This window comes from Polistes fuscatus, unplaced genomic scaffold, assembly GCF_010416935.1.
Source record: "Polistes fuscatus isolate 324 unplaced genomic scaffold, CU_Pfus_HIC Scaffold21, whole genome shotgun sequence".
NCBI classification, from domain to species: domain Eukaryota; kingdom Metazoa; phylum Arthropoda; class Insecta; order Hymenoptera; family Vespidae; genus Polistes; species Polistes fuscatus.
The window spans coordinates 1,281,089-1,303,261 of NW_025113098.1; the positions used below are offsets into that span (position 1 = coordinate 1,281,089).

Consider the following 22,173-nt stretch of genomic DNA (forward strand, 5'->3'; position numbering starts at 1 on the left):
CTTACTTAATGATTGTTCATGCAATTTGAGTTTCTATTACATTCATTAGTAAAAAAGGAAAAATATTTATAATATTCAATTTGACTAACTTATTCTTAAAGGCATTTTCCATGAACATTAAGCTTTGTTTACATTTTTAAAAATACTAATGGTAATAAACCTAATTTGCTAACTAGATGTCGTACCAATCTTGCTTTTTAGCATACTATCATGTATTATATTTATATAGATTCTATGTCTATATTGGAGAATTCTTCAGTGAAACTAATAAGTGCATCTTGGATTTAAATGTAATGCATAAAAATCATAACGATGACAAATTGAAGAGTGATTATGGGGATAAAAATGACTACTGTCGTCAATTTGGCCAAAAAAAGGAGTTGAGATTAACGTCAAAACGATCTAAGTCACTAGTTTTACTTTTTGCCTGCATTAGCGTTACTGTTCGCTTTCAATTCGTAGTCGGTAACACCAAAAATGATAAAAACTGTATTCTCTACTGAATTGTGGACAAATTCATATTTCTTCCTAAGTTTACTCTAAATTATCTCTATAAACTTATATCTGTCAAATAGTTTTATAATATCAATATATTAAAGAGAGTCGAGAAACTATTGATATTATCACTAACATGTTTACATGCTATGATCGATAGAATGACATTTCGTAATTAATTTCTCTATGAAAGTGAAGACATATTTGCAATATGTAAACCTCAACAATAATAGAAATATTAAATACACAGGTAGGCTATTTTATTCTATAAGGAACCTAACCTCACATCTATACCATAATGAAAACAGTAGTAACTGACATTTCTTTAATCAATTAAATGATATATCTCTAATGACATTTTAATTTTAATGTGACATTTGTTTTTGTTGGATTAAACTTTTAACAAATTTGTTTATATTAACAAAATATACATAAAATAACTTTTGTTGTAATATATATATATATATGCATATATGTTATGTACTTATATGTTATTTTTTTAAAGATCAATAATGTGGAATTAATTTATCAGAGTTTAACTGCATAGAATAATAATATAATATTGAATGAATTTATTTGTAATGTTTTATAATAATAGAGTCATGGAACACAGCAAAAACAAGGAATAATCAAGAATAAAATGGATTCATCTGTTTCATTCTTTTTCAAGTAATGAATAAAAGTAGTTCTCCATTTTTTAACACAGACATTTTAAAAATATCTACAAAAATGAGCAGTCAATTGCAAATTTCAATGGAAACAGAAAGCTATTTGGATGCAAAATGGTTAAAAATTGATTTACAACGCTTTCTTTTTCGTGATGGATTAGCTGATCTTTGGAATGAAATGATTAGAGATGGAGAAGTTATAGGGCATGATGGTGCTTTACTTAATTCTGCAGGGGCTCTGTCTAAAAAAGGTAAGATATATTGAATATTTATATGTTCAAGTTTAGACAGGATATATTAATTTACAAGATTTTGAGTAACTTTAGGAGAAAGTGGGCATTACTATTGTGGAATGAAAGTATTGTCTTGTCTTTGCTGCGATGGTATTTGTGGTCCTCAACATGGATGCAATTGTAGTCCGTGTCAAAAGGTTGATACTGAAGCCTCCAGAAGAAATAAATTACTTACAGCAAATGTAATGTCTGCCCCAAAACTAATAGATTCATGGGTATGGGGCCCACAACCAGGTAAAGAAATTTATATTATTATTTTTAAATTCATGATCAAAATTAAGTAATTAATAATTCTCTTACTTTGTAATTTAAAGAATAGTATATGTATGATAATATTCATATATCTTTATTTTTAGCAACATCTGATTTAGATGATTGTATAGAATTATTAATTACGGAGCAAAGAGGGCTATGTTCTGAGGTTGCAAATAGTACTTTATCAGCAATAAGATTGAGACAACGATTAGTAGTAGCACGAAGATATTTTACTGCTTTATCTCGAGACAAACCACAAGGAACTAAAGAAGTTCTTACATCTGTAAAAATTACTACCAAATCACAAAAAAAGTTAAGTATTGATATTTAAAAAATTTATTAAATATTGATAAGAGATTATTTAAGAGGAAAGTAAATTACTGAAAACTGAACAAGCGATAATATATTTTTTAGTTTAAAACCCAATGAAAAGGCAACACTAGGTTTGGCAAGAGTTGGTACACGTGCAGCTCTCAATTTTTCTTTCGCATATCTAAGACGTGCTTGGAGATCTGGAGAAGATGAGGAATTTCGCAGTGAATTACTTTCTGAATCTCTTGAGGCTTTACAATGTTTGCCAGAAGCTACTCTTTTTGATGAAAGTAATGTTTCTCAAATTTGGTTGGAAGTTGTTGAGAGATCAACCAAATTTTTGAAACAAGTTGTTGTTGGGTATGTTTTATAAATTATTTGTCTTTCTATTATTAGTAATAATGCAATTATCATAATTTATCTAGAATTTTTTTTCTAGAAATGTGATTGGTGAAAGATCTTGGCATCCAATTCCAATTGCTGATCAACACACAGCTTTATGTTTGCTACTTGAATTGGTCATGCAAAGAGCTACACTTTCAAATTTGCTGGATGCAGTAGTTCTTTTATTACATCTAAGTGGAAAAAATAAAAATCAGGATAATCGAGTAATGCCACCAGGAAGTTCAGCTCCCCTTATTCCTATTTTACGCAGATTGAATATGATTCCATCGTCATCAAAGTTTTGGGAATTTGATGAAAATCTTTCAACTAATCCCTGTGAAGTATTATTGAGATATCTAAGATTACCAGATGATGATTCAGTATTTGTGGATTTGAGGAAAGCTGCAGTAATTATAATGTGTAATTTAAGCAGATTAGCTGCTCCCCTTTTACCACACATTACTGACATATTTTCAAAAAATGATAGACAAATGTTTCAAGAAGCAATAGCTTGGGGAAGCACCACACTTGGTGGAGGATCTCCATTTTACTCTGATGCTGTGGCAGAACTAGGCATTAAACAACTTTGCTATACTGAAGAAGCATTATTAATATTATCATTGAGTGGTAATGTTTACAAGATGGATTGTAGAACGGAATCACAGTATCCAGAGAAAATATATGGTTTCTCTGATAAACCAATAATAATGATAGCTGCTCATTCTGATGGTAAGCATTATTTGGCCTTAGCACAAGACAACACAGTGTATTCTTGGGGAGATGGCGATGATGGAAAACTAGGCCATGGTGATGAAATTACATATGATGAACCAAAAGTAATAGAAGAGTTTTTGGAGAAAACAATAACATTCATTACATGTGGAAGTACCTATTCTGCAGCAATAAGTTCCAATGGTGAATTATATACGTGGGGTAGGGGAGTAGCTGGAAAACTTGGCCATGGTATTACTGATAATGTTCTAGTACCTACTTTGGTAACTGCCTTAAACGGACATACTGTGGTACATGTAGCTTGTGGAAGTGGTGATTCTCAAACATTATGTGTTACTGCTTCTGGCATAGTATTTTCTTGGGGTGACGGAAGTTATGGAAAACTTGGTAGAGGTGGCTCAGATGGATCAAAAATACCCAAGATCGTGGATAAACTGTTAGATATCAATGTTGTAAAAGTTTATTGCGGTAACCAGTTTTCTGCTGCTTTAACTATTCAAGGAGAAGTATATACATGGGGAAGAGGTTACTCATATCTGACAGCAGATTGGTTGGGACATGAAAATGAAGAGCGTCTCAGATATCCAAAGCTTGTTGAAGCATTAAAAAACAAAAAAGTTAAAGATTTAGCTATAGGAAGTTCTCATACACTGGCCTTAACAGAAGATCATATGATTTATGGTTGGGGTAAAAATGATTATGGTCAAATTGATAAATCACTTGGTAATATTGTTACCGAACCCACACTCTGCCCTGCATTATCTGGAAAAATCGTAGTTGGTATAGTTTGTGGATCTACACAAAGTTTTGCTTGGTGTATATCAGCATTATCTGTTGCAAGTAGAGTAGCCTTTGTTGTAGAAGTTTGTGAAGAAACATTCAAATTATTGGATATACTTTTAGCTAAATCTTGTGAAGGATTACCAGGTACACGACCACCTACTCAAGATCGTGAATGTTTAGCTGTAGCTACATTGAATTTATTAAGATTGCAACTTTATGCAATGATAAAACATAAAATTGATAACAAATCTGTTGGTCTATCAGGATCCACTCTATTAAATTCTTTAAAACAACGATGTGTTAATCTTGCTAGTGCATCTGGAATTTTAGCTACTATACAAAAAGCAGCCCAAGCAGTACTTCAAACTGGATGGAGTATTCTCTTACCAACTGCTAATGAACGTGCAAAAACATTATCGAGTTTTCTTTCAAACTCAAGCACTTTAGAACAATCGCATACTAATGATGGTCAACTATTTATGGCCGATTTATTAATATCCAGTTTAATGGCAGATGGTGGACTAGAATTAGCATTAAAAGCCGCGATTAAAGCAGAGATTACTGATTTGTCGGATGGCCAAGAATGTTTGATGGGTTTAAAAATCATCAAAACCAGTGAATCAAAACAAACTAAAGAATTTGGTTCAGAGAAGTATAATATGACAATTTCGTTATTCCAATTAATAAAACAGTTGATCAGAAATAGTAGCTTTGTTACACTCTCTAAATTTCAAAGTTTACAACATATGAGTGGAAATGAAGAGTTACGTATTTTAGATAGACCACCTAGCTTAAATCTTCTTCTTAGATTTCAACGTTTACTTATAGCACAAGCATATGAATGTATTAATGAATCATCCACAGAAGATATACAAGATCAAGAAATGCTTGGAGTGGAATCTCTTTTAAAAAAGTATATATCTCAAATCTGTGATCATGTAATTGAAATATTACCAGTAGCATCTGAAATAGCTGGTAGCAGTATTAAGCGATTTGTTTTAATTATGTCTATTTTGAAGAGTGATATAATAAGTACATTACTGCCTGAATTAATAACGTGTTTGATACTTTTACAAGTAGATTATCCTATGTTGCTTCTTAATATGAATTGGATGGAAACTTTAACACCTGTGGTAGATGCATTAGATCGATTTAATAAATTGTCTCCAATTGTGGAAAAAAACGATGCTGATGACTTGTCTTGGCCTGGTATTATCGCTCCACAACACGGTTGTAAAACCCCTATTCAAGATGAAACCTCGATAATACGTTGGGCTGATTTGGAAAATCATAATCGTGATGGTGGTTTATGGGTTGTTATAAATAACAACGTATATGATGTTCAAGATTTTAGATACGAAGGATCATGTAATTTTCAAACTTTGCAAAGATTCGTTGGTCGTGACGCTTCACCACTGATGCGCGGTATGATGGATTCATGCTATGTTGGTCAATATTGTCAATCCGAACCAGAAAATACACATATTACTGTCGAAATGACCGATATGTGTTCAATTCTTCTTGATGCAGAAAGAGCTGCTGGCTTTCTTTTAGGATTACATGCTTACAAAATGCGAGAAAGCTTAGCATTACAGCCTGCTGAAAAAGAAGCTGGTGTATGGCTTCATATAAATTTCTTGAGAGGCGGATTACAAGTATTACAACCACCTAATCCTTATGAAGAAGAAAAAAACGAAGCAAGAAGTAATAATTCGACGGCAGCTAATACACCAACGGAACCACCAATTTTAGTGCATACAAAAAATGAGTTGCAGAAGGTGACTGTTGATAGAGTTACTGCATTTATACAAGCATTAGCAGAGAGTCATAAAACAGATGCTACTGTCCAAGCATTTTTAACTGTAATCGATAGATATTCTAAAAACAATAATCTTCTATCTCATACTGATTTCTGTGGTGATCATCCCGTAGAAGAAATCGGTCGATTACTTATGGCAGTTATTATAAAACATCTTGGTCTTGGTCATGAAGCAATTACCTTGGTAGATCAAGAATTAACAAATAGTGGCAATGCAGAATTATCAAAGCCACTATCCGATATAGTACGAGCGATTCATCAGACAAAATGGAATTTTATAAGGATAAGGCAACAACAAAATCGAAGTTATAAAGAAGTTTGTGCACCTGCACAAGAAAGATGCAGATTTTTATTATATGAAGTTAGACCTGCAATGAGTTTTGAAGTCAAAGGATTAGAAAATTTGCCACTGCTGCATATCCCACCCAGATTTAAAAAGGTTGTGCAAATGGTGATCGCTGATATTCGACGAAATAAAGATTCGGTAGGAAAACCCGAAGATATTGTAAATGCATCAATACAAAATGCCAAGTCAAAAAACAAGCCTGATGAAGATATAACAGCAAAAGAAACAATTACTTTGACAGCATTATCCCCGAAACGAGAAGAAGTATTTGGTACAAAAAATGTCATCCTCAATGTATATGAGAAGTTGAAATATAAGACCTTAACTTCCGAATTGTTTAATCTTATGACAAATATTATAAGATTTGTAATTACGGAAGATGGAGGAGATGTGGAAACCTTACGACGTGGAATGTATTGTCAAATTCAACGTGCAAAATTGCGGGAACAAGGCATACTTATGATGCAAGAGTTGGTAAAGAAAGATCACTTAATTACATCAGTAAAATATTCTATGCTTAATGGTTGGCTCGGTCTAATAAATGAGAATCGATTCCATTTTGATGGAATTACTCATTGTTTACATAATATACATCTTATAACTCCATACCAAAAATCAAAAATAATATTAGCAGAAGCTGAGATTACATCTTGGGCTGTACAAACGCTACGTGCTTACGTTGTTCAAGCAGAATTGCCTAATAAACCAACAGCTAGTGGTAAGAGTAGTTTCAATCAAGGCACGTATACATGCTTAAGGAAATTACCAAGGGCAAGATTTTTACTTACTATTCTAGGCATGCTAACCAATTATTTACATGCTAATGAAATTGGATTATTGATCAATTCTGGTTTATTATCTAGCATTTTAACGTTAATGAGACAAATTGGACCTTCGCTTCCAACTGATGCCTCAAAACCCAAAGAGGCAACGGCAATATATGAAGATACTGTACAAAAAAGTAAACCTCCGAGTGTACAGCTAAGTGGAATGGAATTAGCAGCATTAATGAAAATTGGTACGAGAGTGGTTCGCGGAGTCGATTGGAAGTGGGGAGATCAAGATGGACCACCACCTGGTGAAGGGAGAGTTATTGGCGAACTTGGTGAAGATGGATGGGTTAGAGTACAATGGGATAATGGTGCAATGAATTCGTATCGAATGGGTAAAGAAGGTAAATATGACCTGAAATTGGCTGAACCATTAACACCACCCGAGAGCGACAGCGATAATGATTCTGTAGATACTAATAAGATTGACAAAAGCAATGTGAAAGATATTCATCCAACGACATGTTTAAAAGTTGCATCAACTACATTATTGCGCATAATGTTATTTTCATGTGGCATAGAAGGTAACAAAGTACCTACTACTTCAATAAAAATATTAGCATCCGTTTTACGAGGTATTACTTCATCTGCAAATAAACGCGATATTACGACACAGACACAGTTATCAAAAGAACATTATGAAAATTGGGCTACTCTCAGCATTTTAAGAGCTATTGCTAAACCTCCAAAATTGTCTAAATCACTGAGTACTTCAGCATGGGTGGATTTTTTACTTAGTATTATTGCTAACGAAAACAATCCAAATCTTGAAAAACAAATCATGGCAGCAAGATTATTAGCTGCTGTTTTACCATCTTGGCCAACTGGTTTTGCAGATATGTTACCTTTCTTAGAGAAAGTATTCAAAATATTGGGGCAAATAGCTCTTACATGTAATAGTGGTTCAAATTCTGAACTTCATTCCAATAAATGTCGTGTATCTTTAACAGCATCTCATACTTCTACCATCGCCGAAGAACTTATTGCTTTAATAAGATCTCTGCACTGTCTTCCGAATTGGAATTCAACCGTGAACTCGTTTCTTACTTCAAAGCTTTCTTTAGCTTCTGATTTACTATGTGACGGTCCTTTATTTCATATACAAATGAATGAAAATGGTGGTAGCAATAGCGCTAATATACAACAAACTGTAATGGCAGCACTTATAGTTGTTGGTGGATTGGATAATAGACCGAGAATTGGTGGTTTAGTGGAAGTTGATGGACTAATAGGTACTGCATATAAATTTACACAACATGCAAAGGTACTCGTGCAGATGCATGCTTGTGAAACTCGAAGGAAAATACCATTTTTTGCATTGAAATACATTAATGAGCCATTTCATTTAGATAAGATGAATATGTCAGATACATTTTTATCCACATGGGCTAATTTGTTTCTTGGTCATTATGGTGTAGAGACCCGACCGGGTAGTATACCCGTAATCACTGGTGTAGTTAATGCTTCTGTATTACGTATGCAACAACAACAATTAGCAGCTTTAGCTGCCGGAAAAGCTATGCTAGCGCATCAAGCAACATTAAGAAAAATTTTAAAATCTCGTATTAATATTAGTGACGACGATCGTTATAGTACCCTTCTTCAAGATATGTTAATACGTGCTACAAAGCCTCAGCCACTAAAACCAATATTTAAACGGAGAGAATTAGAAGAAGCTGCATTAGCTGTATCCCAATATTTGACATCGGAATTAATGCATTCACCTATTCAACGAACAAGCATTACATCAGATCCCACAACTTCTACTTCTGATTGTTCTTTGGCTTCTTTAACTTCGAGTCAAAAAAGGCATTGTAAGAGTAGTAAGCGAAAAAATTTTCCGCCTGCAAATCCACTTGTCACACAACTAGTGGAAATGGGTTTTCATAAAAAAAGTGCTGAATATGCTATTAGGAGTCTCAGTGCAACAGAAGGTATTGTTACACCAGAAACTATTGTAGCTTGGCTGTTGGAAAATCCAGATATTGCTTTAAGCGATACAGAAACACTATCAAGTTTCGAAGGATTGTCGGATTCTGATGATTCTACGAGTGAAGATATAGAAGATTCACCGTCGACGCATGAAATGACGTCGACGGTAACTCCAACATATATGAAACGATCAGATTTTCTCTGTGTTGACGAATATGCAATATATATTCGCGATAACGTTGTACCAGGCATGTTAGTAAGATGTTGTAAGAGTTACGAAGAAGTGGAATATGGGGATGTTGGACAAGTTATAAAAGTTGATCCAGAAGCTTTACATGACTTAAATGTTCAAGTCGCTTGGCAACGCAAAGGTGGTACATATTGGGTTAGATTCATACATATTGAATTACTTGGTCATCCACCATCTTTACCAGGTCCACCTGCATTAAAAATTGGAGACAAAGTTAGAGTAAAAGCATCAGTAGCTGTACCTAAATATAAATGGGGATCGGTCAACCATCAGAGCATAGGAATAGTTACTGATATCAACTACAATGGTAAAGAAGTTTCTGTAGATTTTCCTCAACAAAGCTGTTGGACTGGTTGGGCTGCAGAAATGGAGAGAGTACCGTCTTGTCATCATTTGGTATCTTGCAATTCATGTCAATTGTCACCAATTTCTGGTCCTAGATTCAAATGCAAATACTGTGATAATTATAATTTATGTGAAAATTGCTTCTACACAAAACGCTCTCATCGACATGGTTTTAATAGAATTGCAGAACCTGGATCTGCGGCTGTTTATGCTGGGAAACCTGGTAGATATCACAGACAAGACCTTTTGGAATCATCTTTAATTGAAGATTGGTCGAAATGCATTAGAACGTTAAGCGTTTCGTCCAGAGATATGTATGCACCACGTCTTGTTGATGGATCTGGAAGATATTGGCAGAGTTGTGGATCCCGAGGAAAACATTGGATTCGTTTGGAGATGATGCCTGGAATTCTTGTACATTCTTTGAAAATAACCGTAGATCCGCAAGATAGAAATTATGTGCCTTCAGTCATATCTGTTAATGCCGGTGATTCTTTCAGCTGTTTGGTAGTAGAATTAACAACAATTAGTGTACGAAACACTGACACTACCGTGGTTCTTTTGCAAGATGTTAAAGAATATTACCCATGCATTGAGATTGCCATAAAGCAATGTCGAAATGGTGGTATTGACTGCAAAATTCATGGACTCCATATTATAGGACGAAAAAAAATCGATGAAAATCAACAATTAGCTACTTCAGTATCATTTCTCGCATCAGATTGGGAAGCTGCACAAAAGCAAATTACTTCACAATGTACTGGAGAGACAACACAACAATCCGCTGTTTATGTATGGGGTCTAAATGATAAAGATCAACTTGGTGGATTAAAAGGATCCAAAATTAAATTACCAATATATAGTGAAGTTCTTTCAAAATTAAAACCAATTCATATTGCGGGTGGTAGTAAAACTCTTTTTATTGTCAGTCAAGAAGGAAAATTATATGCTTGTGGTGAGGGAACAAATGGTAGACTAGGTCTTGGTGATGATAGCAACGTATGCGAACCCAAACTCATACCATTTCTCAGTCAATATGTGATAAAAAAGGTTGCTGTTCATTCTGGAGGAAAGCATGCTCTAGCATTGACTCAAGATGGAAAAGTTTTTTCATGGGGTGAAGGAGAAGATGGAAAACTAGGTCATGGCAATTGTATGTCTTTAGATAAACCAAGACTTATTGAAACGCTCAAGTCAAAAAGAATAAGAGATATAGCTTGTGGTTCTGGTCATTCAGCTGCAATTGCAAGTAATGGAGAACTTTATACTTGGGGTTTAGGCGAATATGGAAGGCTAGGTCATGGAGACACAGCAACGCAATTAAAACCAAAATTAGTAGAAGCTTTAATAGGACAACGAATAATACAAGTTGCTTGTGGAAGTAGAGATGCTCAGACAATGGCTCTAACAGCCGATGGTACAGTGTACTCTTGGGGCGATGGTGATTTTGGTAAACTTGGCCGAGGAGGAAGTGATGGTTGTCACACGCCGTTATTAATAGATCGATTAAATGGTTTAGGAGTAATACAAGTCGAATGTGGTGCTCAATTTTCATTAGCTTTAACAAAATATGGCGAAGTATGGACATGGGGAAAGGGAGATTATTTTCGATTAGGTCATGGAAATGATCATCATGTCAGAAAACCAACTTTGGTTGAAGGACTTCGTGGTAAGAAAGTAATTCACGTAGCTGTGGGTGCATTGCACTGTTTAGCAGTAACCGATACAGGTCAAGTGTATGCTTGGGGAGATAATGATCATGGTCAACAAGGAAATGGTTCAACGATTGTTAATAGAAAGCCATCTTTAGTAAATGCGTTAGAAGATACCAGAGTAAATAGGGTATCATGTGGTTCTAGTCATAGTGTAGCCTGGGTATTAACTGATCAACCTATAACAAGCAATCAAGAACCAGTTACTTTTCCTACTGCTAAAGATCCATTGGGTCAAATGTGCTTAGGATTTAATAATACTATGGAATCAAATACTACTACAAATACCAAAGATGCTAGACCATCTCTTTCTAATATTATTCTATCATTGGAAAGCAATGTTGCAAAACAACAAGCACTTCAACATGTGATAAATGCTTTACACATAATGCAAGCTCGAACAGCTATAGTAACAGCTTTGCAAAGCCATACAACATTGGCAAATTGTCCTAAAACACCAATGTCAGACACACCACCGGAAGGAACAATTACTAGTAGTGTCGGTCACACAGTCTATCAAAATGTTGGAGATATCGCACAAGGAGGTGGAGAAGCACCTGCTAATGCTGCAGAGGCTGCTAATGTAGTGACAAGTCCAAGGACTTCTCCAGATTTAGATGAATATCCATTAGCAATGTTTCCTTCTATGTCTAGTTCAGCAAGTTTATCATCACGAGCTTCTAAAATGTCGACTAGTGCAATGAGCGTCATAGCAGCAACATTAACGTCGAATGCACAAGTGGTAGGAGAAGGAGTTAATACTGAATCTGGCTTAGATGAATTTACATCGACATTAACTGAAGATGATGCAAGGATGTTAGTAGATCTTTTAAAATTAGCAGTCGCTAATAGAGTTGGTAAAGGTGCAAAAGAAATAATAGCATCAACTTTAATATCACTTGGTAGAGCAAATCCTACTATTGGAAATATGCTTTTAGAACTTTGTGTAACTGAATTAGAAGATACCACTGCTAATTCTAACTGTATAACAAAAGCACTTCAACCAGTGGTTCAAGAAACACCTCATCCTTATATAAATGATACAACTCTAACTGGTCATGTTAAGATTCCTGGTGCAGAAGCTTTACGTATAGAATTTGATCGACAATGTTCCACTGAGAGAAGGCATGATCCACTTGCAATCATGGATGGTAATGGAAGAGTTATTGCAATTAGATCTGGTAGAGAATGGAGCGAATGGGCAACTGAAATCAGGATACAGGGTGATGAATTAAAATGGAGATTCTCTACGGACGTTTCTGTAAATGGTTGGGGTTGGAGATTTACAGTACATCCTGTTGTCGCTACATTAGCGGCACATGAATTAGGTTCTGACAGAGCAGTTTTGTCACAACCATCGATTGCATTAGCTGAGTGTCTTCTGGATAATAACTTAATTAGTTTTGATAAAAACATTGTTACAAGATTAGCAGCAACTTTAGCACAATGCAGTCAGCTCAGTATCTTAACTGCACAACAAAGAATGTGGGCTCTCAAAAAATTACAAGTAGTTTATCTTAGTGGACCCGGTATACGACCAGAGGTTGCATTATCATCATTATTAGGTTCTTTACCTCAAGCATTATTGAGACAATATACTTACGAAGATCCTGCTGTTAGAGGTGGAAAGCAATTGATGCATAGCGACTTTTTCAAAGTTCTTATTGCGCTTGCTTGTGATTTAGAATTGGATGGCATGCAATGTTGTTCTGAGATTCATAAGTGGTCATGGTTCCGAAGATATTGTCTTGCTGGTAGAGTCGCAAAATCTTTAATACATCGTACTCCATTACCAAAAGCATTTTGCATTGAAGTTACTAAGCGAATTAATGAGATGGCTACAGACGGAGATTCGTGTTCTAAAGATCACGAAAATCACGAACTTTTTAAGCAAGAGCATGATGAGCAATTATTACAATGGTTAAATCGTAGACCTGAAGATTGGACGTTATCATGGGATGGCTCTGGAGCAATTTATGGTTGGGGTCATAATCATAGAGGACAATTAGGTGGCTTGGAAGGTGCCAAAATAAAATTGCCTACACCTTGTGAAAGTCTTTCTGCATTGAGACCTGTACAACTGGCTGGAGGTGAACAAACACTATTTGCTGTTACTGCTGATGGTAAAGTCTATGCTACTGGTAAGTATAAAAAACTATGTATGTTATTATGTATAATTATCATTTTAAAACATTACAATGTATTAATTACTCGAAATGTTTGACTTTAGGCTATGGTGCAGTAGGACGTCTTGGTATAGGGGGAACAGATTCAGTCATTATTCCAACACTTCTGGAATCAATTCAACACGTATTTATTAAAAAAGTGGCCATCAATTCTGGTGGAAAACATTGCCTTGCATTAAGTTCTGAAGGCCATGTATACTCCTGGGGAGAAGGCGATGATGGTAAATTGGGTCATGGTAACAGATTAACGTACGATCGACCGAAATTGATCGAAGAGCTTCTTGGAACAGAAATTATAGATATAGCTTGTGGTGGTCATCATAGTGCTGCTATTACGAGTGCTGGTTGGTTATACACTTGGGGAAAAGGTAAATGTGTATTTATTATAGAAAAATGAAAGATCTATATATCAATAGAATAACTTCTTATTTATGAATATAACATTTATAGGGCGATACGGACGTTTAGGTCATGGTGATAGCGATGATCAATTGGTTCCTAAAGTCGTCGAAGCTTTGCAAGATTATAAAGTAATAGACATGGCATGTGGAAGTGGAGATGCACAAACGCTTTGTGTTACAGACGATGATAATGTTTGGAGCTGGGGTGATGGAGATTACGGAAAATTAGGTAGAGGTGGAAGTGATGGCTGTAAGGTTCCAATGAAGATAGATTCATTGGCTGGACTTGGAGTGATCAAAGTTGAATGTGGTAGCCAATTTTCAGTAGCATTAACTAGATCAGGTGCAGTGTATACATGGTGGGTAGGAAAATAGATAGAATTCTTATAAAGAAAATGGTAATAGGGTTGTTTATTCTTTTATAGGGGTAAAGGAGATTATCATCGATTAGGTCATGGTACAGATGATCATGTACGAAGACCACGAAAAGTAGCCGCACTTCAAGGAAAGAAAATAATTTCTATAGCCACTGGTTCCTTACACTGTGTTGCGTGTTCTGACAAAGGCGAAGTTTTTACTTGGGGTGACAATGATGAAGGTCAACTTGGTGATGGAACAACGAGCGCTCTTCAAAGACCACGGCTAGTTCATGCATTACAGGGTAAAAAAATAACGCGAGTTGCATGTGGAAGTGCTCACACTCTCGCATGGAGTACAACGAAGGCTACACAGAGCAGATTACCAGCCTCTACACCTATGGAATATGATTTAGTGAAAGATTTTCAATTTTCCGTTCTACATAATCGATTAGTACTGCTTCATCATTTCGCGGAATTATTGTGCCCATCTTTAGCAATGTTCCCTACTACTGGCCACATTGGTTTAGACAAATTAGCTCCAATGCTAGTATATAGTATTAAAGAAGCAACGTTTCGTAAAGTAGTTCAGGCTACTATGGTAAGGGATCGACAACATGGACCAGTAATAGAATTAAACAGAATACAAGTAAAAAGGGCACGAAGTAAGGGAGGCTTGGCTGGCCCAGATGGTATTAAATCTGTCTTTGGACAAATGGTTTCTAAAATGACTTTACTAACACAAGATGTACTCTTTTTACCACACAGAGTATGGAAAGTAAAATTTGTCGGTATGTAATACAACAATAATTATTCGTAATGTGTAGTACATATAAAATGATTCCTAGTGATATTAATCTTATCATTAATAGGAGAAAGTGTAGATGATTGTGGTGGAGGATATAGCGAAAGTATTGCCGAAATGTGTGACGAATTACAAAATGGTTCGTTGCCATTGTTCATACCTACGCCTAATGGTCGAGGCGACAGTGGCACAAATAGAGACTGTTTTCTGTTGAATCCTACTGCTAATTCGACGTTGCATATGAGCATGTTTCAATTCTTAGGTATTTTAATGGGTATAGCAATAAGAACGGGTAGTCCATTGAGTTTAAATTTGGCTGAACCTGTTTGGAAGCAACTTACTGGAGCATCACTGACACCAGCAGATTTAACAGAAGTTGATAGAGATTATGTTCCTGGATTGTTGTGCATACGGGATATGGACCCCGATGAAAAAGTCTTTCAAACTTTGGAAATGCCATTCTCAACTCCATCTGCTGTTGGGCATGATATACCATTGTCGAATAGGTAAAACGACTTTGCATTCATAGTTATAAAATGAACGACTTCTATATATGTATGTATACTATTATTTTCAAAAGTAATATTTTATACTGTATTAATTATATCTTTCAGATACCTTAAGATAACACCAGAAAATCGACATGAATACGTCAGATTGGCACTCAATTATAGACTGCATGAATTTGACCAACAAGTTGCTGCAGTACGTGAAGGTCTATCAAAAGTCGTACCTGTCCCTTTACTGACCTTATTTAGTGGAGCTGAATTAGAAACCATGGTGTGTGGTAGTCCAGACATACCACTTAGTTTACTAAAATCTGTTGCAACTTATAAAGGCACGTATAATTATCCTTATTGTAAAGTTAATATATTAATAATTATATCTTTAATTAATGTGTGTGTGAAATATAACAATATAAAATATTAATATGTAGGCATAGAAGCTACAGCACCTCTTATTCAATGGTTCTGGGAAGTTATGGAAGAATTTTCCAACCAAGAAAGATCTCTTTTTCTACGCTTTGTCTGGGGTAGAACTCGTTTGCCACGAACTATTCCAGATTTTAGAGGCAGAGACTTTGTTTTACAAGTGAGTTATATTTTTTCATTCCACATTGAATAATCTAACAAAATAAATGAATATAAATCATAATTGATTATTATTAAGGTGATGGATAGGTATCATCCACCGGATCACTTTCTTCCTGAAAGCTACACGTGTTTCTTCCTGCTAAAAATGCCAAGGTATTCGTGCAAACCAGTATTACGACAAAAATTAAAATATGCTATTCATTTTTGTAAAAGTATCGATACAGATGAGTATGCTAGAGTACAAGCAGCAACAAACTCAGATACAGAAGATACTGACAGTCTCGCCAGTGAAGAACACACTTCACTTTAAAATAGCTATTATCAATAGTTATGTTTCTAACGAGTTTTTATGGTACTCTTAAAAGTATCCACAACTTTCATGACAAAATATTTATTTTTTGTATTACGGCCATATAAATGACAAAAATCATGAAAAGCTTTTATAATAAGAGTTACACTACTTAGTAATCATGAAAGTGCACATTGCAAAAATTCAAGACACCATACTATATAAAACATATAATCAATTCAAGCATTTAATGCTAATAATTCCTTGGAAGTTGATATTGTTAAACGTATTTAGATTACAATAATACAATCATCAGCTTTAACTAATGTTAAAAATACTCTCATATGTAGATAATATTGTTGTATGTTCATTTTTTTTTGTAATTAAAAGTGTGTATGTTAAATCATAATGACCATTGTGAAAAAACTTGAATGCATGATTGCTAAGAAATTTTGTTATTAAGATATAAATAAATTTGTGCTAAGAACAATCTTAAGCATATGGATATAATATATGATTCCTAATAAATAAAAATTATAAACTAATAAAATATTTGATTATTAAATTTTTATAACAAAATATGTTATTACATTAATAACTTTATTTATTATTTTAATAACCAAAGATAAATAATATATTTCGTAAGATGTATAAATCTTTTTAATGAACTATTTCAAAAAGATAACATAAATGTTTTCCTAAAAATGGAAAGAAACTGATAGTGTTATCTTTTCTGTAGTATCTTTTTTACTTGATAATATCATCCTCAAGGTAAAAGCTATGTCATAATTATTAAATATGATAATTAATATGAAGAATCTTATACAGGTTTATGTAAAGTGTAGCAATTTTTATTTAGTATTGAATTTACATTTTTATAATTTTTGAAAATAATTTAACATGGATGTATATGTTAAATTTATAAACATCATAAACATGTTAAAATTTAAAGCAAATTACTAGATAAGAATATCATGCACTGTAGTTCTATTTTTGAGCATGTGATATGATATGAAAAAAGTTTAACAATTATATATTTGTATTTATTTATTACTGATTATAATAATACAATTACAAAGTGTGTATCAAGTTATTATTATTGGTGATATAATTACCAAAAAAATTAATATGTATTTGTACATATATAATTTTTTGTGAATAATCCTATATTTTATTCTTTACACTATTATGTTATCAACGAAAATGATAAATTTACACAGTAAGGGGACAACTACAATAAAAACTGATATTTTATATCTGAATCGATTGAAATTAAGAATAACACCAGAGCAAAGGTCTTCATATCAATGGTGGCAAGATCATTCAGTTACAACTTGTGTTTACGTTTTCATGTGGCAAGCATCAAGAGTATCAACGAAAAACAATGATCCGCTTCATAAAAAATAAGGTAACGAAATACGTAAAATAATTTTTGTTTAATTTTAATTAAAATATTATGGACATATATATATATATATACATATGTTTTCAGTTCTTAAATTGGTCAATTAAACAAAGTAAATACATGTCTACAAATTTATCTAATAAGCAAACAGAAGTTCAATTACCAGAATTTGCAGATGTTATAATAATTGGTAAAAACAATTCATTATGAATAATAGGTGAAATAAATTAAAAATATACGAATAATTTGCTATTTTTCCGTAGCTAAAGAAATAATCAAATTTAATATTTTTGTAGGTGGTGGTAGTGCAGGTTGCCATGCTCTTTATCATTTGGCAAAACGTGGGATTAATGCAATACTTTTAGAAAAATCAAAATTAACTTCTGGTACAACATGGCATACTGCAGGTCTAGTATGGAATCTACGTGGTGTTGATGATGTTGAAATGGAATTGCTAAATACTTCTATCAATGTACTATCATCTTTAGAAGAAGAAAGTGGCATTAATCCAGGATGGATAAATAATGGTGGTCTTTATATCGCTCATACTGATGTAAGTGAATATTTTAATAGATATTATATTATTAATAATATTTAAAGAAATTAGATTATCTGGAATTAGTATTTTTAAATTCTATAGAAATCATTATCGTATTAATGTTTCTAAGAATTAGAATTATTATATAGGAGAGAATGGCAGAATATAAACGCTTGGTTACTACTTGTAAAGCATTTGGCATTGATGCAAATATAATTCCTCCCGAAGAAGCAAAAGCAATATTTCCGCTTTTAGATGAACAAATTTTTCAAGGTGCAGTTTACTGTGCAAGAGATGGTACGGTAGATCCTGCTATGTTAATTAATTCTTTGTTAAAAGTAGCAAAAAATTATGGCTCCAAGGTATTCTTACTTATTTAATAATCATTTCTTACTTCTAAGTTTTATTAGTTAACAATGAAAATAAAAATTGATAATATATAAACGTATAATAATATTTCAGATAATAGAAGACTGTCCAGTAATTAAAATATTAACCAAAGAAAATGTATATGGTTTGAAAAAAGTTGTTGCTGTGGAAACACCGTATGGAAAAATTAATACTAATATTATTCTTAATGCTTCAGGAGCTTGGTCAAATGATATAGCTAAAATGGCAGGTTTAAATATTCCATTAATACCGATAAAACATTCATATGTTGTTACTGAAGCAATAGAAGCTGTTAAAAATTTACCAAATGTGAGGGATGCGGATCTTAATTTATACTTTAAAGTACAGGGTGGTACTATGAGTATAGGAGGCTATGAAAAACATCCTATCATGTTACCATTAGTAAGTTATTAATCTTTATAAGATATATCTAACATAGTACAATAATATAAAAATACATTTAATTTTTATATAGGTTCCTACAGATTTTGCATTTAGTTTATATGAGTTAGACTGGAATGTATTTAATGTACATATGGAGTCAATGGTTCGATTAATGCCAAAACTTTCAAGTACTGGTATAAAAGCAACAGTCTGTGGTCCAGAAAGTTTTACACCTGATCATAAACCTATTATGGGTATAAATCTTGTAAATAATACATAAGAAAATTTAGAATTATTTATTTAATAGATAAATGTTCTTCTAAAAGGTGAAGATCCACGATGTTCAGGTTTTTATCACTCTTGTGGATATAATAGTGCAGGAATGATGTTTGGTGGCGGATGCGGAGAACAAATAGCATCATGGATAATTAATGGTCGCCCTGATAAACATATGTTTAAATATGATATTCGAAGGTAACTTATAATTTTTTATATACAAAATTTTTCTCACAATACATCTTATTTCTTTAGATCATAGCAAATTAGAACATTTCAAATATTCTAAAATATATTTTTTTAAAGATTTATATCAGAACAAATGAATAATTTAGTTTGGGCTACTGAAAGATCTCATGAAGCTTATGCAAAAAATTATGATGTGGTTTTTCCTCATGATGAACCATTAAGTGGTAGAAATCTTAAAACTGATCCTTTTCATGATGTAAGTTATCTTATGAAAATGAATGAATAAATTATGAATCAAAAGGAAATATATACATATTTATATATATATATATATATATATATATATATTTATTTATCATTCAGCTACTTGTTATGAAAGGAGCGGTTATGGAAGAACGTCAAGGATGGGAAAGACCAGGATGGTTTTTAAAAAATGGAACAGCAGCTATTTTATCTTATAAATATGATATGGCGATAAATAAAACAAATAATGAATATAGAAAAATTTTAGAAACAGAACGTACATTTAACTTTCCCCCACATCATAATATAGTAAATATTTTTACATTTAGAATATATACGACTAGTTTTTAAATAATTGTATATATATAATTAATATATATAATATTTTTATTAGATAAAGGAAGAAGCTTTGGCCTGTAGGACTAATGTAGCACTGTTCAACATGTCTTATCTTGGAAAATTCTATCTTTGTGGACCAGATATACAAAAAGCTGCTGATTATCTTTTTACATCAAATACTAGAAAAAATTTTAATAGAATAGTTTATACCTGTATGCTTAATCATAAAGGAGGTATAGAAGGAGACTGTACTGTTACTGCAATACAACCTGGTTCAAGTGGTGTCGTAGATCCTATATTTAAAGATAAAGCATTTTATATAGGTAATATGTAGATAAATCTCAATTATTTACTATTTTTTTAAGGCTTCATTCGTAAAGTTATAAAACATAAATAAATTTTAATTAATGACAGTTTCAAGTGGATTATCAGCATATCAAACATGGGCTCATATTGATAATGTTATAAAAAAAAACAATTTTAATGTTACATTATATGATTCTACAGAACAAATAGGCATTCTATCTATACAAGGCCCTAAAAGGTAAAATATTACATAAGTCAAGTTGTTTCTTACATTAAAATATCAAATATAATAAATATCATAAACAAAAAATGGAAATGTGTAGCCAGCAAGTGCTGCAGAGTCTTATAGAAGATGAACTATCCAATGAAAAATTTCCATATTCAACTAGCAAGATAGTAAAAATAAAAAATGAAACAGTACGTCTATTCAGGCTTAGTTTTGTTGGTGAAAATGGTTTTGAACTTCATATACCAAAACAATCCTGTAAAAAAATATATGAAGCTGTAACTAAAGCTGGTCGAACGTACAAAATGAGATTAGCTGGATACAGGGCATTATATAGTTTAAGCTGTGAAAAAGGTAATATTATTGATTATATATAATTGAATGATAACAACGTCTCTGAATTTTATATTTTATAGGATATCATTTGTGGGGCTCAGATCTAAGAATAACCGATAATCCTTTGGAAGCAGGTTTAGAATTTATTTGTCGCAAAACTGGTACATATTTAGGAAAAACAGTAATTGATAAATTTCATACAAATGGAATTAAAAAGAAATTAGTACATCTACGTCTTAGGAGGTACGTAGAAATATATTTCTATAATTTTTCATATGACTTATATACAAATTTTCCTTTTATAAAAAACTAAACAATTTACATTTTTTAAAGCAATATTCCCATGTGGGGATTAGAAACTATATATAGAGATGGTCAATTAGTTGGATATGTGAGAAGGGCAGAATATGGCTACACGTGTGGCAGTAGTATTGGACATGCGTAAGATTATTATTTATTATAATAAATATTTATATATGGAACTATCTTTTTATATATATTTTACTTTTTTAATTTTCTAGGTATATTAAACATCCTAGTGGACAGAATATAACAGATGAGTATTTACAAACAGGTATTTATGAAATTGAAATTATGGGGAAAAAATATTCTTCTGATATATATTTAAAAAGTCCATTTGATCCTCAAAATAAACGACTGCGAGGAATTTACTGAATTTAACATTAAGCATTACAATTTTATATATATTTTATATATATAATATTTAGGTTTGATTTATATATTTAATACTTATATTAATCGTTTACTTCAACCCACTGTAGGCAACAATATTTCCTCGAAATAGTAGGCAACTTGAGTTTTATATTTTTAGACCTGATTACTTATTTTTCTAGATTTTGAAAAGATCTGAACAAATTTTGAGATACTTATCAAAGTCTTTATTGTAAGGTACAATTGATCGTTAAGTTAAATTTTTCAAACTTTTTACAGTCAAAATAATTATTCTGAACAAAATTTAGAAAAAAATAGGAATTTGTTTACAAGTACATAATGGTGCAATAAATAAATATTGAAAAAAGTTATGAAAACTTTGTAGGCATAAGGCTATGATCTTTCACAAGAACACAAGCAATTTGTCAGTAAATTTATTGTTTTTTATATAATCTCAATGGACCGAAATAAAGCAAAACTTTATAAAGAATAAAATTTGTATTCAAAGAGTAACAATAAAATGATTTCCTTCACAGTTTTATGATTCTGTCCATAATAAAAGTATCGTGTGATAAAAACAAA

At 32.6% G+C, this 22,173-nt stretch overlaps 2 protein-coding genes across 4 annotated transcripts; both read left to right on the forward strand.

Moving 5' to 3' along the window:
* The first annotated feature begins 200 nt into the window (after nucleotides 1-200).
* On the forward strand, nucleotides 201-16,777 carry LOC122517799 (E3 ubiquitin-protein ligase HERC2). 2 transcript variants are annotated; one of them, XM_043636355.1, is made up of 13 exons: nucleotides 201-745; nucleotides 1,094-1,414; nucleotides 1,490-1,690; nucleotides 1,813-2,023; nucleotides 2,126-2,383; nucleotides 2,463-13,297; nucleotides 13,387-13,710; nucleotides 13,793-14,102; nucleotides 14,169-14,890; nucleotides 14,972-15,410; nucleotides 15,519-15,742; nucleotides 15,842-15,996; nucleotides 16,075-16,777. In XM_043636355.1, the coding sequence occupies exons 2-13, from the start codon at nucleotides 1,168-1,170 to the stop codon at nucleotides 16,306-16,308; spliced, it is 14,160 nt and encodes a 4,719-aa protein (XP_043492290.1). In that variant the 5' UTR covers nucleotides 201-745; nucleotides 1,094-1,167; the 3' UTR covers nucleotides 16,309-16,777. The 2 variants fall into 2 exon arrangements, with proteins under 2 accessions (XP_043492290.1, XP_043492289.1); XM_043636354.1 differs by having other exon boundaries at nucleotides 1,202-1,414.
* A 704-nt stretch (nucleotides 16,778-17,481) lies between these two features.
* Nucleotides 17,482-22,126, forward strand: LOC122517706 (sarcosine dehydrogenase, mitochondrial). Of its 2 annotated transcripts, XM_043636226.1 has the most exons (15): nucleotides 17,482-17,695; nucleotides 17,780-17,882; nucleotides 17,989-18,245; nucleotides 18,380-18,592; nucleotides 18,693-19,022; nucleotides 19,096-19,258; nucleotides 19,331-19,478; nucleotides 19,587-19,725; nucleotides 19,833-20,021; nucleotides 20,107-20,374; nucleotides 20,466-20,595; nucleotides 20,681-20,937; nucleotides 21,000-21,162; nucleotides 21,253-21,360; nucleotides 21,441-22,126. In XM_043636226.1, the coding sequence occupies exons 1-15, from the start codon at nucleotides 17,672-17,674 to the stop codon at nucleotides 21,592-21,594; spliced, it is 2,646 nt and encodes an 881-aa protein (XP_043492161.1). In that variant the 5' UTR covers nucleotides 17,482-17,671; the 3' UTR covers nucleotides 21,595-22,126. The 2 variants fall into 2 exon arrangements, with proteins under 2 accessions (XP_043492161.1, XP_043492162.1); XM_043636227.1 differs by lacking the exon at nucleotides 17,482-17,695 and having other exon boundaries at nucleotides 17,796-17,909.
* The last annotated feature ends 47 nt before the right edge of the window (nucleotides 22,127-22,173 follow it).

Excerpts from the sequence above, each read along its gene's own strand:
- LOC122517706 (XM_043636226.1), top strand. The coding sequence starts at position 17,672 with ATGATCCGCTTCATAAAAAATAAG. Across the intron at positions 18,246-18,379 it reads TTTATATCGCTCATACTGAT|GAGAGAATGGCAGAATATAA; the intron begins GTAAGTGAATAT and ends ATTATTATATAG. Across the intron at positions 21,163-21,252 it reads GTACATCTACGTCTTAGGAG|CAATATTCCCATGTGGGGAT; the intron begins GTACGTAGAAAT and ends CATTTTTTAAAG.
- LOC122517799 (XM_043636354.1), top strand. The coding sequence starts at position 682 with ATGAAAGTGAAGACATATTTGCAATATGTAAACCTCAACAATAATAGA. Across the intron at positions 1,415-1,489 it reads AGGGGCTCTGTCTAAAAAAG|GAGAAAGTGGGCATTACTAT; the intron begins GTAAGATATATT and ends GAGTAACTTTAG. Across the intron at positions 13,711-13,792 it reads GTTATACACTTGGGGAAAAG|GGCGATACGGACGTTTAGGT; the intron begins GTAAATGTGTAT and ends TAACATTTATAG.